The following is an 18,925-nucleotide window of genomic DNA, read 5'->3' as shown; positions in this document are numbered from 1 at the left end:
CAAAACCTCATCTGACTGGATTTATATACAATACCATATTTTGGTCTCTACCATCATTTGTACAGCTTTGTTTACATTGCCAGCCATTATATACAAGGGGCAGTGCAGGATTGGAGACAAAGATATATATGACAGCCATATTGTTTCATGTTTGCTGGATACATTTGCTGGCTGCTCTTTATTTTTATACTGTTACCACTTTGGTTATTGGATTTTAAATATTTTAAGTGAATTTCATAGTAGTGCAAGGGCCCTGCACAGATTTACCTATATTATCAATTGCACAATTCCACTTACAATACACAAGATTAATATATTACTGTGGTAGTATAAGACTATGGCAGTGATAATACAATATCATTTTGTTCAATTTGTATTACCGTATATCAGCACATGCACTCAAACATTATGGGGCACATTTACTTACCCGGTCCAGAGGAGATCCCGAAAGTGCATTGTCCGACAACAATACATTGTGCCGCGATTCAAGAAGATCGTGCACCCGATATCTTGCATGTGTCGTTCCCTGCTCCGGTCCACTGGAGTTCACCATCTTCCTCCAGGTGCATGTAAGTGCATGGCTTGCGACACAATTTTTAAGTTAAATCCTATGGTTTGTCTGAATCTGCCCACCCCCGATTTCTGTCATATGAAAGCCAGCGCCGTTTGGCACAATCACCTTCTAAACCCCTGTCCCAGCGGCACAATCCCCGAAAACGTTGGAGAACCGGACGGAAACGCGGCCGTGGGACCCTTAGTAAATAAGCCCCTGTTACTGCCTTATGATAATGATTCTCAAATATAGAAATTTATAAACAATGTATATATATTACAAATATAATTGCATTGAATGCTCTCATTTTATGAACATTGTTTAAATTATGATACATACAGGTATCTTACATGAGGCACAAAATCATAAAGTCATAATCATAAATTTCAATTCTTCAAACTATTTAATGGAAATTCATTAAATTCAAGCATTGATTTGTTTGCCAGGTTTGTTTAAAGTGTTTATTTTTGAGAATTTTTATTTATTAAAATTTGGTGTGTTGCAAAAATAGATACATTCTATTTAATTTAAGCTAAGGATTAGACAGGAAAAATACTTTATACTACATATATTGAAGTATCTATTTATATTTTTCAAAAATCACTATTGTATTGTTTGAGATTTTGTGAGGTTTCTTATGTTAAAAAATATATGAAACATTTTATAGGATAACATAAAAAATTTGCATGGGTATTAATAGACAACTATTGAGCTATTAAGGCACACTGTGTAAATAAATATGTCTATTTCAGCAAAATAGGTTTAACCAGCCAGATAAAGAGTGCTCATATTTCAGGCTGAAGCATTTTTTTAATGATTACTATCAGCAGTTTTGGTCAAACAAATCTGCAAACAGTGTTAGGCTGCATTTACACTGATGTATGCCTGCACAGCTATGGCCGGGTTGGCATACGTCTGGCGCCATGGAGAAGAGGAGGGGTGACCCCTCCTCTCTCCATAGCAATGCATTATGTACAGGTCGTAACACGGGGAAAGATAGGACATGTCCTATCTTTTTCCTGTGTATGGAGCGAGAAGGTGCCGCACCATATAATTCCAAGCCACTATTTCCGTCTATGGAGGACGTATCTGTGGCCGTATATAGGTGCCCCATATGGTAGTTTGAATGCAGCCTAAGGAAGCAGCTCTGGGATCTGTCTTACTACACCCCTGATGACCCACAGCACTGGTGAAGTCTCTAACATGCTGTGTTCTTTAATATCTACATTCACACAGCCCTCCTTCCTCTGCTGTAAAATTCTACCAGGAGCTCAATACTGTTCTGACTCACCGCAGAGGGGAGGGGTCTCACACAGGAGTGTGCCACAGTTCACCAGGTCCATCTCTGATGCTGGAATATGAATCCAATTTTCAGGATTGCTCCATAACATTGTGTGCAAATTTGTCTTCCTTTAATTAATGCATTTTATGTTATAAACTTTAATGTATTTTATGTTGAATTAATTCCCCTCCCATGCAAATGAAAATCTAATAATGAATAGCAGAATATGGCACTTTGGCCTAAAGACATTTAATCAGATCACACTAAATAATTTAGGTCTCCTAACTCATGATTTACAGAACACATCTATGCAAATGTGGCAATTTGGCAGAAAGGTCATAACAAAAATATAGGTAGAACATTTAATACAAAACAACTTTCATATTATGTTGATGCTTCTTCCTCTTTAAGCACATGACACCACATGGTGATGGTGGGTATGGAGCAATCCTTCAAGCCGTTTGACTATTTCATAGTCAGGTAATGCCAAAGCATTTACATTTAGTCCCAGCATACGCGATATCACCTCTCGAAAGTCTGCCAGCTGTAAAATCATAAAGACATATTAATCATTTATGTTAAACAGTTTGAGAAGTCAATTTTGAATAAAAACATTAGTCCATCAAGTACTGAGGGGCTATGGAAACACCCATGAGAACTCATAAGCATAATTTTAAAAGTTTATTTTAGAAGGAAGGAGGCCATGGATAATATAAGAAAATTACCACAGTCAAAGTGTATCTATGAGTAAGTGCTCCAGGTTTACCAATGATTGATTTTGATAGTAAATCTCCTTTAAAAGAGACTTCCACACTCCACTTTAAAGGGGCTAGTTACTTTACTTCTAGTTTTATGTAACCTGTGGAATATTATAATTTATTAACTGGTTCACGACCGCCCGCCGTGTATTCACGGCGGCGGTCGGGGCACGCTGCACGGAGAGGGCTCACTCATCTTCTTTAGATCCTATGCCTGCCTAATCCATCTATGATTAAAGGGATCTTCCAGGAATATGAACATCTGATCAATAAACAATCCATTATGCTATAAATAAATTAATTGGCAGAGGCTCTGAACTCCCAGCTGGAGTAAATGATAGCAGCGCTCAGGAAATCAGCTCCATGGTACTTATTGGGTGAACTGTATGCTCGAGCCGTTCTGCTTCATTCTCCAACCCCTGGGCAGATAAGGGTAAAACGGATACAGGCGCCAGAAAAATCTCTTCCTAGATGCACATATAATTGTGCAACAAGGTGAGCACCTTATTGTACAATTTACTTTTATTCTCATTTAAAACAGTATTACACTAGGAGAGCGCTCCTATCTTTTTGTCTCGTTTCTCTTTTTGACTATTACTGGAGATCTAGGGTTTAAAGGTTGACAGACCCACTAGCCCCAGTTCCTCTCAGGTCACTTGCCAATAAATAAATGAATATAACAAAACTCAATGTCATTAGTCACAGAATGGAGTTTAAATATAATGATTTTATGATTCACAAAATGTTATGGGCTTTCTAAAGTAGGCAGAATTATCACCAAGATGGCTGCCACTGGATACCACAAGTCCCATGTTCCTTTAGTTTTCAGTAACTCCTCCTACCTCTCATGCTCTGCTCCCAGTGATGATGTAACAGACTGTCCTGCTCTGTTACCATAGTAGTGATGTGTAACTGCCATCACTGCACATTACCTCACTGAGATGACGCCTCACCACAACACTGGCCATACTGGATGCACTGCAACGAACCAACTACAGCCAAACATAGTGCTGATCACATGACCTGCCCAGGCAGGTGCAGCACATGTGATGTGGACATGTGACCAGTGGCCATCTTCTGTCCTGTGTCTGCAGCGCACAGAGGAAATCAACAGACTGATTAAAGGGCCAGTAGCATTTTAATTCTTCATTACAGTGCATGTCCATGACATTTTTCTGCTAAGAGGAGCAAAGTTTTAAATAACAACTAATTACATTTTAGCTTATATTTTAAGAACCCATTTGTATATGAATATACCCCTTTAAGGCAATGCCTATATCATATGTGGACTGTTTAGGTACGGGATCTAAAGAGAAGAGCAGTAATGTAGTCGTCTGCAGGAAGCAGTGTGTATAAAATGATGGGCGTTTCTGAAATGCAGCAGGGGGCATTGATTACTCCACAACTCCATTAGTTATACTTGCCTTTAACCCCTCGTAATCAAGGGTCATTAGTGCCTGAGGGTCTAGGTCAATTTTTGCAGTTCTCTTCTGCTCTTCTTTACATTACATATCTTAATAATAATTGTTGCATGCAATCGGATTGTGTTGCAATTGCACCGTCAGATGATCTGGCGGATTCGGACAAACCTCGGGATTTAACTTTAAAATTGTGTCACATATGATGCACTTACATACACCGGGAAGAAGATGGTGAACTCCGGCGCACCTGATCGGGGAAGCGACACATACAGGATATTGGGCGCACGCTGTAAGTGAATCGCGGCACAGTGCATTCTCGTTGGGGATCGCGCAGGGACAGGTAAGTAAATGTGCCCCATTGTCCTGCAAAAAAAATTACTCCTTAGGCTATATTCACACTGCCGTTGCCCGCCCGTACCGTACCGTAGCGGGCAACGGCAGTGTACGGGGAGAGGAGGAGGAGGTGAGCGCAGCTCACCCCCGCCCCTCTCCATAGCAACCTATGGTGCACGGCGCCGTATTACGGGAAAAGATAGGACAGGTCCTATCTTTTTCCCGGGTACGGAACGGTACGGTGCCGCACGTGTGCGGCACCGTACCGCTCACGTAGGGTGCCGTGCGCCCATAGGAGTGTATGGGGGACGTATATCGGCCGTATATACGTCGGCCGTATATACGTCCCCCATACGTTAGTGTGAATGTAGCCTTACACAGCTCCATATGCCGCAGTATGAAAAAATTATTAGTGTCAAATTATGGCAAAATGAAGAAATGTTTTTGCGTACAAAAAGTTTTAATTTTTAAAACCTATATTAATTTGGTATATCTGTAACTGCATCAAAGAATAAAGGGGAAGTGTCATCTGGAGCATACAGCGAAAGCTATACAAACAGAGCTCACCAGAAAATCGTGCAAAAGCCATTTCCATCACGTTCACTGCATTTCAATTTTTTTCCCACTTCCCAGTAAACTGCATGGAAAATTGAATATCGCCACTAGCAAGTACAATTAGCTACTCAGAAAATAAAACTTTATAACTCTCAGTGCACATACAAAAGTTATGGATTTTTGAAAGTGGGGAGAGAAATCTAGAAATGCAAAAATGAAAAAAGGCTGTGTCCTTATGGGGTTAATTATGTTTAAATTTATTAAGCTTACCATATAACTGATATTCTCAACTGCTTTGTTTGAACAGAACTTAAGAGGCAAACATTTCATGTTGAAATTATTCTGAGGCCACATATTGACATTTGCTGCACATTATGATGCAACTTACATATCACAATATCATAACTTCTCATAGCCAAGAATTGAATCAGCTAAAATTGAATCAGCTAAAAATGTATGATGCAAATTTTCTGAAAAAAATATAAATTTTCCTAACAACAAAGTAACTTTTGAGCCTTAATGACATCTGAAGGGGATGTGATTTACTGTTCCACCTTAAAGTCACAAGTAAAAAACTATCTTTTTAACGCAGATTACGGCCACTACTCTCTATTGTATTTAGTCCAAGAGCAAAGCATCTAACATGAAGTATAGAAGAGAAAGACACTCATAGTAGATTCTAATTTTATTGGAAGACTAGTGTAAACACATTCAGGAGGTTGCCAGTCACAGCACAAAAGATCGTCTGTTTTGCCTGTGACCAATGTCATAGTGCAGTGGTGTGAAATATACACAGAAAAAGTCCATACTTGTTTGTAAGGAAATACCTTGACTGGTTCTGAGGACGGTACCTTCCATACCACTATAAAGGTTACTGGGATCTATGAATCATGTTTATTAAGTTATTTGACCATTGGTGGACTTTTTCTGTGTATGTTGTCATTTTAAATGGATTTGTTTTACCCTTTACAGACCTGGCGCTTTTTTGTGTTTTCATTTCCATTTTTCACTCCCCACAATCAAAAAACATTTTTTTTAACATGGCTTGTTTTTTGCGTAAAAAATTGCACTTCATAGTGATGGTATTTATTATTCCATGCCGTGCACTGGGAAGCGGGAAAAAAATCCAAATGTAGTGAAATTGGTGAAAAACACATTTGCGCCATCTTCTTGTGGGCTTGGATTTTACTGCTTTCACTATGCGCCACAGATTATATGTCTATGACTTTTGATGAAGTTTTTAATGCTACCATGTTGAGGACTGTACAACCTTCTGATCACTTTTAATTGTATTTTATATATTTTTCAAAATGGTAAAAAGTGCATCGGGCATTTTCGGATGCGGCAATACCTAATGTGTTTATGATTTTTATTGTTTATATTTATATCAGTTCTAGGGAAAGGGGGGTGATTTCAATTTTTATTTTTTTATTATAATCTTTTTTAACTTTCATTTTTTAAAACTTTTACTATTTTTCAGACTCCCCGGTACTTTAACCCTAGGTTGTCTGATCGATCCTATCATATACAAGCAGTCCCCGGGTTACGTATAGGATAGGTTCTGTAGGTTTGTTCTTAAGTTGAATTTGGAATTTGAAGTCGGAACTGTATATTTTATAATTGTAACCATAGCCAAAATTTTTTTTGGTCTCTGTGACAATTGGATTTTAAAAATCTTGGGTTGTCATAAGAACCAGAATTCACAATAAAACTTATTTGCAGACACCTTTAATAACTGTTATAGCTGTTTATTGTGGTTTGAGTGGCAAAATGACAAATTATGGAGGTAGCAGCAACATGGTAGGCCACAGATGGCAGAATGACCGACTGTGGAGGTGGCGGCAGCAGCATCATGAGTTCAGAGAGTGGCACAATGACAAATTCTGGAGCTGGCCACAACATGGTAGACCACAGAGTGGCACAATGACAAATTCTGGAGGTGGCAGCAACATGGTAGGCCACAGTGTGGCACAATGACCGAGTGTGTAGGTGGGCAGCACCAGTAGCAGCAGCATGAGGTCAGAAAATGGCACAATGACAAATTCTAGAGCTGGCAGCAACATGGTAGGCCTCAGTGTGACACAATGACAGAGTGTGGAGGTGGCAGCAGTGGCAGGAGGTCAGAGAGTGGCACAATGACAAATTCTGGAGCTGGCAGCAACATAGTAAGCCACAGAGTGGTACAATGACAAAGTGTGGAGGTGGCAGCAATATGGTAGGCCACAGAGCGGCACAATGACAAAGTGCTAAGGTGGCAGCAGCAGAATGAGTTTAGAGAGTGACACAATGACAAATTCTGGTACTGGCAGCAACATGGTAGGCCACATAGTGGCACAATGACAAAGTTTGGTGGTGGCAGCAGCAGGAGGTCAGAAAGTTGCACAATGACAGAGTGTGGAGGTGGGTGACAATTCCAGTCCCTGGCAAAGGTGGTGGAAGGCAGATGGTACAATGACAAAGTGTGGAGGTGGCAGCAACAGCAGCAGCATGAAGTCAAAGAGTGGCACAATTACAAATTCTGGAGCTGCAAGCAACATGGTAGGCCACAGTGTGGCACAATGACAAAGTGTGTAGGTGGCAGCAGCAGGAGGTCAGAAAGTGGCACAATTACAAATACTGGAGCTGGAAGCAACATGTTAGGCCACAATGTGGCACAATAACAAAGTTTGGTGGTGGCAGCAGCAGGAGGTCAGAAAGTTGCACAATGACAGAGTGTGGAGGTGGGTGACAATTCCAGTCACTGGCAAAGATGGTGGAAGGCAGATGGTACAATGACAAAGTGTGGAGGTGGCAGCAACAACAGCAGCATGAAGTCAAATAGTGGCACAATTACAAATTCTGGAGCTGCAAACAACATGGTAGGCCACAGTGTGGCACAATGACAAAGTGTGGAGGTGGCAGCAGCAGGAGGTCAGAAAGTGGCACAATGACAAATTCTGGAGCGGGAAGCAACATGGTAGGCCACAATGTAGCACAATGACAGAGTGTGGAGGTGGCAGCAGCTGTGTGAGGTCAGAAAGTGGCACAATGGCAAATTCTGGAGCTGGCAACAACATGGTAGGCCACAGAGTGGCACAATGACAAAGTGTGGAGGTGGCAGCAACATGGTAGGCCACAGAGAGGCACAATGACAAAGTGCTGAGGTGGCAGCAGCAGCATGAGTTCAGAGGGTGACACAATGACACATTCTGGAGCTGGCAGCAACATGGTAGGCCACAGAGTGGCACAATGCCAAAGTGCTGAGGCGGCAGCAGCAGCATGAGTTCAGAAAGTGACACAATGACAAATTCTGGAGCTGGCAGCAACATGGTAGGCCACATAGTGGCACAATGACAAATTGTGGTGGTGTAAGCAGCAGCAGTATGAGGTCAAAGAGTGGCACAATTTCAAATTCTGGAGCTGGCAGCAACATTGTAGGTGTGGAGGTGGCAGCAGCAGGAGGTCAGAAAGTGGCACAATGACAGAGTGAGGAGGTGGGGGACAATTCCAGTCCCTGGCAAAGATGGTGGAAGGCAGATGGAGCAACTGGCAGCAGCTGTGTGGCATCGATGGGTGGAAGCATCGGAATAGTGGCAGGCAGGCAGTTAGAATCCAGACTCATTTCTCAACGCTTGAGAGAGGCTTCATGGCTGATCTAAGCACATTCATCCAGTGGGCCGTAAAGGACATGTACTGGCTCTGATCATAGTTACAGCTCCACATGTCCATGCAGCCGTGCACCTTGGAAGAAACCGGTCAGCTCAAAGACTGGCCCGCCTTCTTTCTACATGTGTGTGAAGGGCTGGTACTGCCTTTTTGGAAAAGAAATTTTGTCTTGGAACTCTCCACCTCGGTTCAGCATAAGCCATTAGTTCTCTGAAGGGTGCAGAGTCAACGACTTGGAAAGGGAGGGACTGCAATACCAACAACTTGGATAGGAGCACGGTCAGCTTCTGAACCTTAGGATGGCTGGACGCATACAGTTGTCTCTTTGTAATCGCCTCGTTCAACAACAGTTGGCGCCATTCATAGCGAGGAGCAGGAGCATCCGGACTGAGAGATGCTCAAAAAGACAAATAGCTCCCTTCGGCAGAGGTGCTGAAGCCTTCACTGGCTGAAATGGCATGTGTGCCACTAGGTGCTTCTGCCGTTGCTGCGGCGGCAGGATGGACCACTACATCTGAGACACATTTCTCCCAGGCCATTAGATAGTGATGCTGCGAATGTTGACTCAGGGCCGTGATGCCAACGTTAGCTCCCTGGCCACGCCTCACTTTCTGCCTGCAGATACTACATATGCACACGCTTGGTTCCTTTGGTGTCTAAACAAAAAACTGCTACACCAAAGAGGGGGTGATTTTACTGCCAACACTCTGCAATAGTGACTACTAACACAGCTGCCTCGCTGAGGCTCTGTGCCACTGCTTACTTGGACCTGCTAAGCAGGTCTTGTACCCCACAGCTTGGCTCCCGTCCTCGCACTGCTGCCACCCTGTCACCCCTGCTGCGATGACCTCTTAATATGCTGCGACCTCTGCCTGCTCCACCTACCACCTTTTGTCTGACATATTCGTTAATCAACTATGTGGATTTGACACAGATTTCTTGCTATCAACAAAAAAACTATTGAAATTTGCGGTATACAGTTCCCCCTAAAATGTACACCCTGGACTTTGAGCAAAAATCACTCCAACAACTATGTGGATCTGACACGGATTTCTAGCTATCAACTTTAGCAACAAAAAACTACAGCAACTACTGTGTATAAGCAGCTAGACGGCAGAGACAGCACATGCAGTGTGAAATGACGATATTGGAAACGGCTGCCTGTTTTTATAGGGCTGTGACATCACATAAGCCTGCCAGTCGCTGATTGGCTTTCATGTCTGCACATGTGATCAAGGGTGTTTTTTCTTCTTCCCAGAGTTTTCTGCCCCATGCAACACGTGCTTGCACCCATTTTGCTAATAAAGGGGGGAAAAAAACTTTGTTCCCACGAATCACCGTTAACTTCAGATTCGTTACGAATCAAAGTTTTCCTGAAATTCGTAATGAATTCCGATTCGCCCATCTCTACTTGTATCACTTGCTTGTTGGTCTCGCAGCACCAGCCTGTATATTCTAACAGAGACCAACAGGGCAGTGCCAGCTTCTTTATACTAACAGGCTATGCCATCACCAGAGAACATACATTTCAACTTATTTATTGGGAAAGATAGTTAAAATGGGTTAAAAAATGAGGCCCAATGACCCAATATATTATCTTAAGGCATAAATATAACTTTGTATGTGTTTTTTTTTTTTGCTCAAATCCAGGAGCAATCCAGGTGGAAAAAGTCTTCCTGTAAATTTGAAGTCCAATATGAAATAAGATTAAAGATTTGTTCAAACAGTTTTTAAGTTTTCTTAAAAACATGTATTACCTGTTTTTCCCTTTTAGACACCTCTTCCAATGTTGTTTTGAGTGTCTTCAGCTCACTGGTGATCACATCAATGTAACTAGTTGTTTTCTCTTTCTCCTCTTTTGCTTCCTTTTCTGTGTAGTCTAATTCTGATTTAACAGATATTAGTTTTTTATGAGTCTTGCTTTTAACCCTCTCTAAGTCATCCAGAGATTTGCTCAGGTGTTCAATAGTTTTCTGCTGTTCCATTGTCTGGATCTGAAAATATAAAAAAAACACATGAAAAAGGGGTTTTCCGGGCTTTTAAAAAAAAAAGATATATAAGGCTTGGGGAAGGGGGGGCTATACAAAAAAAAACCCTCATTCTTATATTTTCCCGCTTTCATAATGACTAGTGCCTCATGCCTGCTACACATTGAAATGGATGCTGTAGGAGGCGTGCGGCAGTGGTGAGGACAGGAATGTCAGTCTGTAAACAGAGGTATAGCAGTGGCAGGTGCCGTTGCAGGTAAACAGCGCAAAGGAGGTGATTAAAAGGTTTTTTTTGCTTGTTTAGCCTTTTAGCCAAGCCTTTTTATAATAAAAAAATTTAACAGCCCAGGCAACCACTTTAAGTTTATTAGGTTTTTATTTTTTCCTAAAGCAAAAATCCAAGAAATCTTCCACGCGAAAACATGAAGTTGGTAACTATGACCTTTGGTATGCCAGAGATTTTATGTTATCAATTAAACCTGTTAGAATTGCGGAAATTAATGCTCCATCAGTTACTCTTTCAGCAATACTTGTCACCTACATGGCATTGAGTAGAACAGAATGTGTATTGTTTGTGTCTGATGCATCAGAATTTGAATGATAAAACTGAAAGCATAATTAAAGGGGTATTCCCATCTGGGCATTTACATAAATTCATTTGCCTTATGTAAACATTTCTTCAATTGGATGTTAATTAAAAAAATGTTCCTGTGTGAAGATAATTTCTCATAAATGTAGTCATGTTGTCCCTTAGAAACCACATAGCTTCCTCGGGTACGACCACGTCACACTCTGGCAGCGGTGGCCAGACTTGCGCTATAGAGTCCTGTCTGACCACCTGGATTCAGCAATTATTACCATAGGACGGCTGTGCGACATGTAGTAACTCCCGGACATTTCATATACAAAAACAATTTGTTTCTTTGTGCAATCACTCCAACAGAGGTGGCCATATCTGAGGAAGCCATCTGGTTACTAAGGAACAACATAACTACATTTATGAGAAATTATCTTCACACAGGAACATTTTTTTTAATAACATCTAATTGAAGAAATGTTTACGTATGTCAGATTAATGAAACTGAATGTGAGTGCCCAGACGAGAATACCCCTTTAAGTACAGCAAAGTGAGTGGCCAGCAAGACTGCTTCTCCTGCTATTCAAATAACTAGACAAGTCCAGATGAAATCTTCTTGACACCCCTGTCAAAGTGCACCAAACCCTTTTATTCTTAGTCAAACAGTTCACATGAATATTGTTAAACTTTCTACTTATGTGTGATGTTCTAAAAATCTTTTTATAATTTATGGGGAGATCTGACAATTCTAAAGAGGGCAAATTGTGGGTGCACTCCTGGTAGGGAAAGTGCACTTGTAAAACACCTAACTAGCAGGTGGTGACATAGACAGATAGGAGAAACTGCACAATAAAATACCAAGTAGAGCATATGAGTGATATGATCATAGTACATAAAGTTGGAAAAAATGCAGGTGCATCAATGCAAGTCCAAGCTGTAAGAATTAAACAAATGTTTTTTTACCTATAACTCGTGATCATTTTGCTCTCATGTACAAATAATCAGCCATAACAACCTCCTGGGGCAGAGAGTTCCACAGCCTTACTGCTCTTATAATAAATAATCGTTGTCTATGGCAATAGTAGAACCACCTCTCCTCTAGGCATAGAGGATACCCTGTTTTGTTTCTAAACTGACTAGTGCCAAGTTTAGTAATATACCATTGTATAGGGACTCTTTTGGCTGCCTTCCCCCCTCTCAAACATCTCTCAGATCTGTTCCCTTCTGTCACAAGGCCCCATAGTATCTGAACTTCTTTTTGTTAAGAGGAACAAGAGTTGGGTGCTCCCTTATTGGAAGACAATTGGCAGAGGTCCTTTGTTTTTACTCATAAACTGTCCTCGGCCTGCGTTGTAGAAGGGATACAAAGTGGTATCCAGGTGGTACAGGATTCCGACAGTGCTCATTTGCCTTTCCTTCCGTACTGAATTCCTGCTGTGCTACACATTTGGTGGTCTTGCAGCATGCTGAAAACATTTTAGGGCTAGGTATTTATTGCTTACCACCAAATATCGGGTGCAAGTAAATGCATCCCCTGAACTGGCACTACTGTCATTGCTACCAGACCTTATAGGCTCCCAAAAAGTCCCAAGTGCAGGACTGATTTTTTATTAGGTTTCAATTATAAGTCAACCTTACACTTGTGACTTAGCATCTTTCTTTTGGAATCATCCACAGTGGCTACCTTTCAATGTAGCAAAATGAGGCATTGTTTTCAATTTCCAACATTGGAAAAAGTATTTGCATTTTTCCCAGAGATATAGACATTCATGCTAAGGACATAATTTTGCCCTTATACATATCTCTGACCACACTTGGTGCATTACGTTTCATTTAGGGCACCAGTGTATAAGATAAAAAGCTAAACTAGAGTTAATGTGGAGGGCAGCGATACTTAGTTGCACTAGAGGAATGGTGCATTAGAATTCAAGGAAAGAACATGAAAATTGGGGTTTTAACAAAACATGTGAAAATTTTCTTATGATATTTCTAGGCCTATATGGAAGACAAGGTGACATTTAATACAACTAAAGTCAAGACGATTTCACCATCATCATAGACATAGGGATACTTTTCTGAGAACAGGATGTTGTGATGGTTGATACACTGAACAAGATCCTGAGGGATGCCTGGATGCCAATTTTTTAAGGGAAAAATATCATACTTAACACAAACTAGATTCCCAAGATGGAACCTTGATCTTTTGATTCATTCTGACTACCATATTGGAATTGAGAAGGAAAAATTTTCCCTTTTGGCTTATTGGCAAAATTATCAATCAACACTATAAGACTAAGGTTTGAACCTGCATCTTTTTCAACCTAATTTACAATGATAATATGATAGAGTAAAAACCTTGAAACAACAGAAAACCTGAGACAGCTACTTCAGTGGCGAAACTAGGAGTGGCAGGGCCCCATAGCATTCTTCCTCATGGAGCCCCCCCTTCCCACTTAAAAATTATACATATTTGTATACTCACACATGCAAGTTACAATCACACATTTATACACTTATGCACATATGCTCACATAGAGCATACACACACACATACATTGACATTTACAAACACACAGCATATATGCACACATACAGTATATGCAGACACCATACACTGTATACACATCACAGATGCAGCATATATACATCACATATATGTTATATACATATTATGGAGTACAATGTGCAGCATAATATGGATATAATGATGCACATCCTTCACTCTTTAGTGTGTCAGGTCAGATGCTGGGGCCCCCTGACACTGTGGGCCCCATAGCGGTTGCTATGGCTGCTACCACTGTAGTTACGCCTCTGCATAGAGTCTATGTTTCAGAGATTGAGTAAGAGAGGGGCGGATTCCATTTGCTTACTGGGAAATAAAGAATCCACAGTTTCTAATGTGCTTTTTAAGTCAATGTATTAATCTGCTATTCTCTAGAGTAGTTTAGTAGTTCAATTATATTCTCCTTTGTGAGAAGCTTTATAAGGCTAAATATGGTAAAATGGTTTAAAAAGGTATGGACATTAACAGGAATATTTTCCCCCTGCCTCTTATGCCTGCAGAATTATATGTACTCTTTTTATTTTTATTTACTTTAATTTTTTTTTTGCAGTCTCATTTTTTGTACTCTTGATAATTATAGTAATGTTTATATGTTGGAAACAAACAAAAAAAGGTTTTGCATGCTGTGAAACTGAAAGTAAAGCTAAAAAAAAGGAAATTTCAGTATTTTGTTTGCACCAATGGCCATAGGACATAATTTGTTTATTTTATATGGTTAATACTTTCAGGACTAGCTTTTCCGGGTTTTTGTTTTTTTGTTTTTACACTTATCTCCTTCCACAAGCCAAATTTTTTTTATCTGGTTAAAAAGTTATTTGAGGGCTTGTCTAACAAATAGTTTTTACTGGTGGCACCAGTAAATATTGTGTGCTATGAGCTGGGAAGCTGCACAAAAATTCCAAATGTGGTGGAACTGGCAAAATATTCAAATTGTTATGGGTGGCAAAATGGCGAAAAAGTGCCAATTTAAAGTATTGTCCCTTTTTTAAACTACAGGATTTAGTGCATGGGATAGTCATGTTTATATTTTGATAGACTCGGCATAAGGGTTTTTTAATGTCTTTATTTTAGGCTTCTAGGGGGTCTGATCACTTATTCAATATACTCTATTCTGGCAGACTGCTATTAAGGCTGGCAAATGATAGCTATGGGAGCCTCGTAAAGGTTCCCAGCTGTCATGGTAACCAATTGTAGCCCTCCAATGTTGTTGCATCGATATGGCAGTGACCATGTGCCGATGCTGTATAGTTGCACCTAACTGGTCAACTGTCACAATCGTTGGTGGTTAATGGCAAGCGTTTGCTGTAAACTACAGTTGACACCTGCTGTGTATAAAGAAATCTCTAGATGAGCCCTCTACATGTATATCTTGATGACCACTCAGCGTAATTTTACATTAATAATCGTAAAGGTTTTCAAGTAATATAAGAAAATAATTGTTTCATTAAATACACATTCGTTTCTTTTTAATGAAAGATAACCTGATAAACTCTGCTGTTTAGTTACACTTTTAAGAAGAGCACTGGTTTTTGAATTTCCAAATAGTATGCTAGACTTGCCTTTAACTCATTGGTATCAGAAAGTCTGGACTTCAGCTCTGTGACACATGCTTGTGCTGCATTAAGTTCCTTTTGAAGTCTCTCCACTTTCTTCTGCAGCCTCCTCACAGTCAGGTTAGCGTCATCTCGCTCAACTGCCAAGGCTGTGCGTACTTGTTTTTCCTCTTCCAGTTGAGCAATTTTTTTCCTCAGAAGCTCCATATGTAGCTCTTTGCTATCAAACTTATCCTTCTGTTCTTTTAACTATATTAAAATATAATACAACAGGGTTATCTATTGTAATTATTTTTATGTTAGATGTTTTTCTTCAATCTTCTTCCTACAATTTAATCTTGCCTTATCCCAGGTAGCAGCATTTAGGGTTAAAGGGAACCACGTTTTTCACAAATACAGGTAGTGGCAGGTTCCCATGGAGCTCTAGTAACTATCTGACATCCCGCTTTTAGCTAAAAGTAGTTTCCTTCAGATCCCCATAAAATCAGAGTTATTTTTTAGAGTGTTTGTGGCCTAATGTCATGTGACCAGGGTGACATCATCAAAGGTCCTTAAGCTACTTAATATTAGCAAACTCTACCCATGTACATATCTGACCACATAAAACAATCACAGCAGCTTTCGTGGACTTCTACTTCTCTTCATGCTTGCTGCTGTGATTTCATGTGATAAAATATGCTGTTATTTCATGAGATATATGCTTGGTGTAGCGTTAATGTCACCCTGGTCACATGACATTTCAGCTGCATACAGAAATAGGATGGAGAGGAGCTGCTGGATTCAGCCCGAGGAGGCCACGCCCATCTAGACTCACTGTAGACATGCTTAGATACCAGGTAAAACTACAAAGTTGAAAATATAGGAACCTCAGGGAAATCATTTTTAGCTAAAAGGGTGTCATTTAGTTGCTAGGGCTCTATGGGAACCTGTCACTACATGTATTTGTGAAAAATGTGGTGATGGGTTCCCTTTAAGCTCTACAGCAACTTAATGAGCATAATCAACAATGGTCTAGGGTCAACTCGTGAACTCTATGAAGTGTGTTCGAGGCATACTCTATTTAGATAGGACATCATCTATTGTTTGTGGTGAAGGCAATAATAGTGATATTGATACAGTACCGATAAAGTTATCATTCATCATATTAGAATGATGTATCAGAAAGTGTTAAAAAAAACCAGAGTGAAAATTGCAGGATATACGGTAATACTTTGTATTTAGTATAGACAGTGACATGGCAACATTTAACGCTTTCCTTGCCAAGCATTTCTGGAAATTTTGATGCATTATTGGCCTATTTTTACATGTAAAAATTCAATGGAAATTACAGGAAAAAGAATAATGCTAAACCACATAAAATAACTTATTTTCTGAAAACAGACACTGATCCCATTTCCATTGCATTGAAAAGTTTATAGATATATGCACCATCTGCTTTGTTTTGTGATCATGTTTGTGTAAACTGTTAGAATTATGTTTAAACATACAGGGTCATGACTCCGACAGACCGCAGAGCCTTACATCGTTACCGCTGGATGGGATGAGTAGTTGTCTCTTTTTTTAAAAGCCCGGGTCCCCTCTTTAAGAGAATTTAGAAAAGATTGCAAAGGTGCTTTTCTGTTTCAGTATGACTGCTCTCCCAAAGAAGGGTCCAAAAAGGCATGGTCTGGGGAGTTTGACTTAAAAGAACGTAAGTGGCCTGCAATGATCCCTGACCTCAATTCAATCAAACACTTTTGAGAGTATGCAAAGTTGGCAACATTACTTTACTTCTAAGTAGGGGAGAATCTGTTAGGTACAAAGGACCACCGAATCCATATATCAGCCTATGGTTTTAGGAAGGAAATCACCTGTAGGTGTAATTTGCAAGTTGTCCAATACTTCAGTCGATACAGGGAATGCTATTAAAAATAGCAGAAGGTTGCTAATGTGCTACTTAATAATACATCTATAAAATTCCAGCATAACGTTTTTATAATGAATTATTAAAGCACACTATGGTAAAGTACAATTGAAAAATTTTTGTGACATATTGTCTTTTTTATACCTTTTTCTGCAAAGAATGAGCAAGTGTTCTGTTTCCTATGACAGCATCTGATTCTAATTTGACCAACTGATCTGCCCGGGCGAGGATGGCATCAAGACGCATGTCAAAGCCTACATCAGCAGTTATTCTTTCTAACTTCATCTTATCAGACAGATGTTCCAAAAACTTCATGTACTGCACAAAGTAGAAAAGTGAAAAATGTTAAAATAATCTACAATAGCAATAACTTACATAAAAGTTATGTAAAACCAAAAGCCATTACATTGTCCAGCATATTGTACATGATGAATAAATCTGTCACTGTGATAATATATACATATATATTATACAAAGATAAAAATCAATAAGTATATTAACTGTTTATCCATTACAAATGACATTCCCTCAATGAATAAAACCTCTCCATGCCTTTTCAAAACGAGCATATTTCCATCAGTGCTGAGGAGTCAATAAGCCAAAATCTCTAACTCCCAAACTTCGACTTCTGAGCATGTACATAAAATGCAGCACACATTCATCCTAACTAAAAGAGGGATTAGTGGTGCAGCCTGTCAATCAGTTGTGGTACACAGCGTGCTGATAATCCAATGAGCACTTCCATTACTGATGTAACATAACTGATGGAGACATTCATTGGTGCAGGAGGCCAGGTAGTGGTGAGTGCAGCTGAGAAGTCCCACTCACTCTCCGAGTCCAACTCCACCAAAATTTCCCTACCGTATATAGGGGATGAATTGATGCAAAGCATGTAGCTCTTTTTAGAACTCCCATTTGTAAAGTAAAACCACTGATCTCTGATTTTACAGTGATCTTTGATTCTTAAATTAATCTTCCTGCATTAAATATTTCCCATGAACACCTCATTAATATAATTTCACCTTCTGCTTCTCATAACTTAGATTGTCCTTTATGACATCCCCAGAAGCTAGTTCTCCTTCAGCTAATTTCAGTCGTGCCCATAGATCTTCAAGTTGCTGCTCAGCTTTCTTAGCTCTAAGTAGTGCTTCTTGGTGTAGATCTGACTGGTTCTGTAGCTGCTCATTCTGTTTGCATACTTTGTTTTCCAGCTGAGTTATCAACTACAAAACAACAAAAATAGGAACCTTAAACCACATTTAAAAGTTTTTAAATAATCAAAGTTGTTAAAGTAACTTAATATGTAAATGCAAAGGAGAAAAACCTTAAGCACATATGATAAACTTTACAGTATGCCTCTAATGGCACATGAGTTGATCAGTAAGTCAATCAGCAACTTGGAATTAAAATACTGTAGAATTTAAAAATGTACTATATATCTAGTTTATTAGATAAGATAAAAAAACCTCTAATTTGACTTGTAAAGTAAGTGGGAAGTTGCTATTTTATCACAGTATTTAAATCAAACAAGGAAGTGATATCATAAAAAAGAACCTGTCACCGATGACCCTGCCCTCTGTTGCCATGGACTCCTTCCCCTGCCGTCCTTTTGACAGGAGAGGACACAGAGTTAAACAAAAGGGTAGTGCAGAGAGCTATTAGCTCTCTGCATTAGCACTGTTCCCCTGCTGTAGATGTGATGCCAGCAAGCATGGAGGGATGATGTCATCACGTCTGCCGGCATTACAGCACAGGGGAACATGAAGAGAGCTGCTGAGGACAGGCAAGTATGGG

The 18,925-nt window shown here is 39.9% G+C and overlaps 1 protein-coding gene across 7 annotated transcripts in view; it reads right to left on the bottom strand.

Moving 5' to 3' along the window:
* Window positions 1-1,035: 1,035 nt before the first annotated feature.
* The window catches only part of CCDC170 (coiled-coil domain containing 170), a 154,581-nt gene continuing 136,691 nt past the window's right edge, over window positions 1,036-18,925 (bottom strand). For 4 of the 7 annotated variants that reach the window (XM_072140942.1, XM_072140940.1, XM_072140941.1 and 1 more), the window contains exons 9-13: window positions 18,154-18,354; window positions 17,276-17,449; window positions 15,235-15,477; window positions 10,305-10,541; window positions 1,039-2,379 (exon numbers count right to left, since the gene is read on the bottom strand). In XM_072140942.1, coding sequence (XP_071997043.1) covers window positions 2,242-2,379; window positions 10,305-10,541; window positions 15,235-15,477; window positions 17,276-17,449; window positions 18,154-18,354 — 993 coding nt within the window. In that variant the 3' untranslated portion in view covers window positions 1,039-2,241. Of the gene's footprint in view, window positions 2,380-10,304; window positions 10,542-15,234; window positions 15,478-17,275; window positions 17,450-18,153; window positions 18,355-18,925 lie in introns of all 7 variants that reach the window. The other 3 variants (XM_072140936.1, XM_072140937.1, XM_072140938.1) reach the window with 2 other exon arrangements.

The sequence above is a fragment of the Engystomops pustulosus genome, chromosome 3 (genome assembly GCF_040894005.1).
Source record: "Engystomops pustulosus chromosome 3, aEngPut4.maternal, whole genome shotgun sequence".
Classification (NCBI taxonomy): domain Eukaryota; kingdom Metazoa; phylum Chordata; class Amphibia; order Anura; family Leptodactylidae; genus Engystomops; species Engystomops pustulosus.
Note: the sequence above shows the minus strand (reverse complement) of the source record. Positions and strands in the feature narration are given on the sequence as shown.